The sequence below is a fragment of the Fulmarus glacialis genome, unplaced genomic scaffold (genome assembly GCF_000690835.1).
Source record: "Fulmarus glacialis isolate BGI_N327 unplaced genomic scaffold, ASM69083v1 scaffold15558, whole genome shotgun sequence".
NCBI classification, from domain to species: domain Eukaryota; kingdom Metazoa; phylum Chordata; class Aves; order Procellariiformes; family Procellariidae; genus Fulmarus; species Fulmarus glacialis.
This window is the reverse complement of record NW_009229074.1, coordinates 4766-7868: the sequence shown is the minus strand read 5'-3', so window position 1 is coordinate 7868 and position 3103 is coordinate 4766. Positions and strand designations below refer to the sequence as shown.

The following is a 3103-nucleotide window of genomic DNA, read 5'->3' as shown; positions in this document are numbered from 1 at the left end:
TCCCTACTATGACCATCTAAGCTGCTACAAAACCAGAACTGTTTAATAAATCAAGTTTTTTCTTACCTGAACAGCACTATTAAGAAAGCAGCTGTTTTGTCCCGGTTCATTTAATAAGCCTTTTGTAGGGGCCAGGGATAGTATACTTCCAGGCTGATAAACTTTTCCAAGGTTGCCCCCAGGTTTTCTTAAGAATTTCACCCATGCCATTATTTTTTAGACTTTATAATTGCAATATTTACGCTTAAATATTTAAGGATATGATGGGTGCAAGGCAAAGAAGTCGGTCTTAAGAGAACTGCTCTGAAGTCATGGCATTCCATTCAACTCTGTGCAAGAGTAACCCTTCATGGGTTTAAGTCCATTTTCCATGAGCAGCTGTCAGCCATCTATCAGGATCAGTCTCTCAGTCAAAATACAGCTATACAAAGTTTTTAAGTCTCAGACTTTAAAAAAAAAAAAGTGTCCAGTTAAGGTTAAAACATGTTAAAAGTTACTAGAATAAAAGTTCTTATTAAGCAAGTTGCACAGTAACTGACTTCTCCTTCCAGGGATATCAATAAAGTACTACTATAAATCATTAGTTGTATTATATCACAAGTTTATATATATCACGAAAATGGAAAGTCCTTGACAGGTGTTATACTCCTGTTATATCATTTCGTTCCATCTTCTTTTTATTTTTAACTGTGACTCATGACGTATATTCCAGTTTAGAAGACTCCATGCTTATTTAATTCTCTTTCCAGTGAATCTGAAATAAGAAAAAACCAGAAAATATAAAAATAGAATTTTCCAAAATGTTAAAGACCTTCTAAATTAGAAAAGAGACCCTGTCCAAAACAACCTCTTAATCTAAAGGCAGATGCAATAACCAGGGAAGAGGAGGAGAAACAATTGCCATCTAGAAGTTGTTTTTAAGGCAGAAAGATTAAATTATCTGTCATAATCAATTATATTCTAATTTATTATACACCTCTAAAGACCACGATAGAATTACTGTAAAGGTTCTGCTAACAATATGCAACAGCTTATAAAAAGACCATATAACACATGAGTTATTCTAACTTTGACTCTCCAAGTCTAATAAAAAGATTACCATGAAATAGATATTTGTATTCAACACTTGAAAGCCTAAGATTTCAATGTCCTAGCAAATCACATGAACTGACACATATTTCTATGTCTTAAGGTTACTAAGATGTTATAGACGGATTCTCAGCTAGTACTCAGCTTTCAAAATTTTGTACTACCTAGCAAACACTACATAAATACGTCATTAACCTAGTTGCATTCTTAAAGCATCCAGAAAAACAGCTAATAGCAGAGCAAGAACATTCTGGTAGCTGCCCCAATAACTCATTCCAAGATTTTCCAATTCCAACAATAAGAGTTGTTTCTCTCATTGTTGAAGGTACATATTTAAGGTTAAACGACTCATCGTCCAGAACATCACCACAGGCACAGGTAAAGCCCATGCAGTGATCACCTCACAACAATGGATTATTCAAGCAGTTTGGCATTACTACATCATCCACATAAACACTTGAAGTAACGGCACAGAACAGAACAAACTTAAATAAACCAAAGCGACTAAGGCTGCATATTGGGGGGGAAGGGGAGAAGTGAAATTTGGGCTTCACATTACAACCAAGATACCTTAGCTTTTACAAGCACATGAGATACTAAAGACATATCAGTATACTTCAAAACTTGCAGCCTTCTCACTACAATTTTTTCCACTGTGCAAGCCTTTCAAGATTGGTGAGCAGCATTAAAAAACAATAATAAATTTTGTAGCTGGAATGCTGTATAAATTGGAAGATAATACTCCCCAGCTCAGAACAATCAACACCACATTCGTGTCAAACAGTTCTACAGCTCTCAAATATTATACAGCTGGGAACCACAGAAACAAATCATGTGACTTTCAAAAATACCTGCAGGAAGTCTTGCACCCCTAAAACCATTCCCCTTTATTTAAAAGAAACATTGGTACTTGCTTGTATTATCAAAAAAATCAGTAACTGGAACCTAACCAAAAGTCCCTTTTGTCCCATGCATAATCAGATGTTTTTTGTTTGTTTACTGATGTTACTGTATCTCACCCGTAAGTAATTTGATTTAATAATACTGGAAATAGTGCGATTTGTGACAGCACTGAGCAAGGAGTCCGAAATCTGGAAACTGACCTTGACAGAATATCATTTGATAATTTTGTTTTCTTTATGTTCACTTCACTAAGCATTTAGCTGTTGGGCTGTGTTTCAGAAAAGTTGCCATGATTCGCTGCAAGAATTTAATAAAAAATGGTCCTGGATTAGCTTTATGTTACTGTCACATTACATTAAGATGCTTGCTGTTTAATTTCACATCCACAAAGTTATGACTACAAACAATTTCAACTATCACATCAGGTAAGTGCACACAATCTTATTCTAATAAATTGCAGAATACATTCATTGTGCTGTTTTAATATGTGGGCCAGATATTCATTTTCCAAAGCACTGTGATATTATATTCATATGGCCTCTATTAACTACCCACAACATTAGTACACCTTTTCCTGAAAATTTAAATACAACACTAGAAAGATCAGAAACGACTACTTAAAAATTATTTTCATGCAACCTTCTCAAATTACTCTTTCTATAAATGCACTCTTTAAACTGCATATGTTGAACTAAACATACCCCCCGCAGCACTTCAAACGTGTCAAATATTTAAGAATAAACAAGAAGGGTGTATCAGAAAGGTATTCCATTTAAAAGATCTCTCTGTACGTCTACTGCTTAACTAGAACTTTGCACCAAATGGGCACTCTAGTCCTTTTGTTTTATTTACTACTCTTTCTCCCCCAAAACGGTCACAATCATCCCAGGGAACAGACAGTAGGTGTGAAATAATACTATCTTGACACACAGTTCTCTGGGCAACGTGACTAGTAAGTCCTAGCCTGGAGTAGGAAGTTCCACTACCCTTTCTTTCTCCACTAATACCCTGTATCAAATAAGACAGCGCATAGCTGCTTATCTACTAGTAAGAGGGGCACTGTAGATGAGCCTTCCAACGGTGCCATAAACAATGGGATTAACTTCTGTCA

The 3103-nt window shown here is 35.5% G+C and overlaps 1 protein-coding gene across 1 annotated transcript in view; it reads right to left on the bottom strand.

Moving 5' to 3' along the window:
* Window positions 1–210, bottom strand: part of USP53 (ubiquitin specific peptidase 53) — a gene marked incomplete at its 3' end in the record, with an annotated part of 17867 nt that extends 17657 nt beyond the window's left edge. The window contains exon 1 of the mRNA XM_009583729.1: window positions 67–210. Coding sequence (XP_009582024.1) covers window positions 67–210 — 144 coding nt within the window. The remainder of the gene's footprint in view (window positions 1–66) is intronic.
* Window positions 211–3103: the final 2893 nt, after the last annotated feature.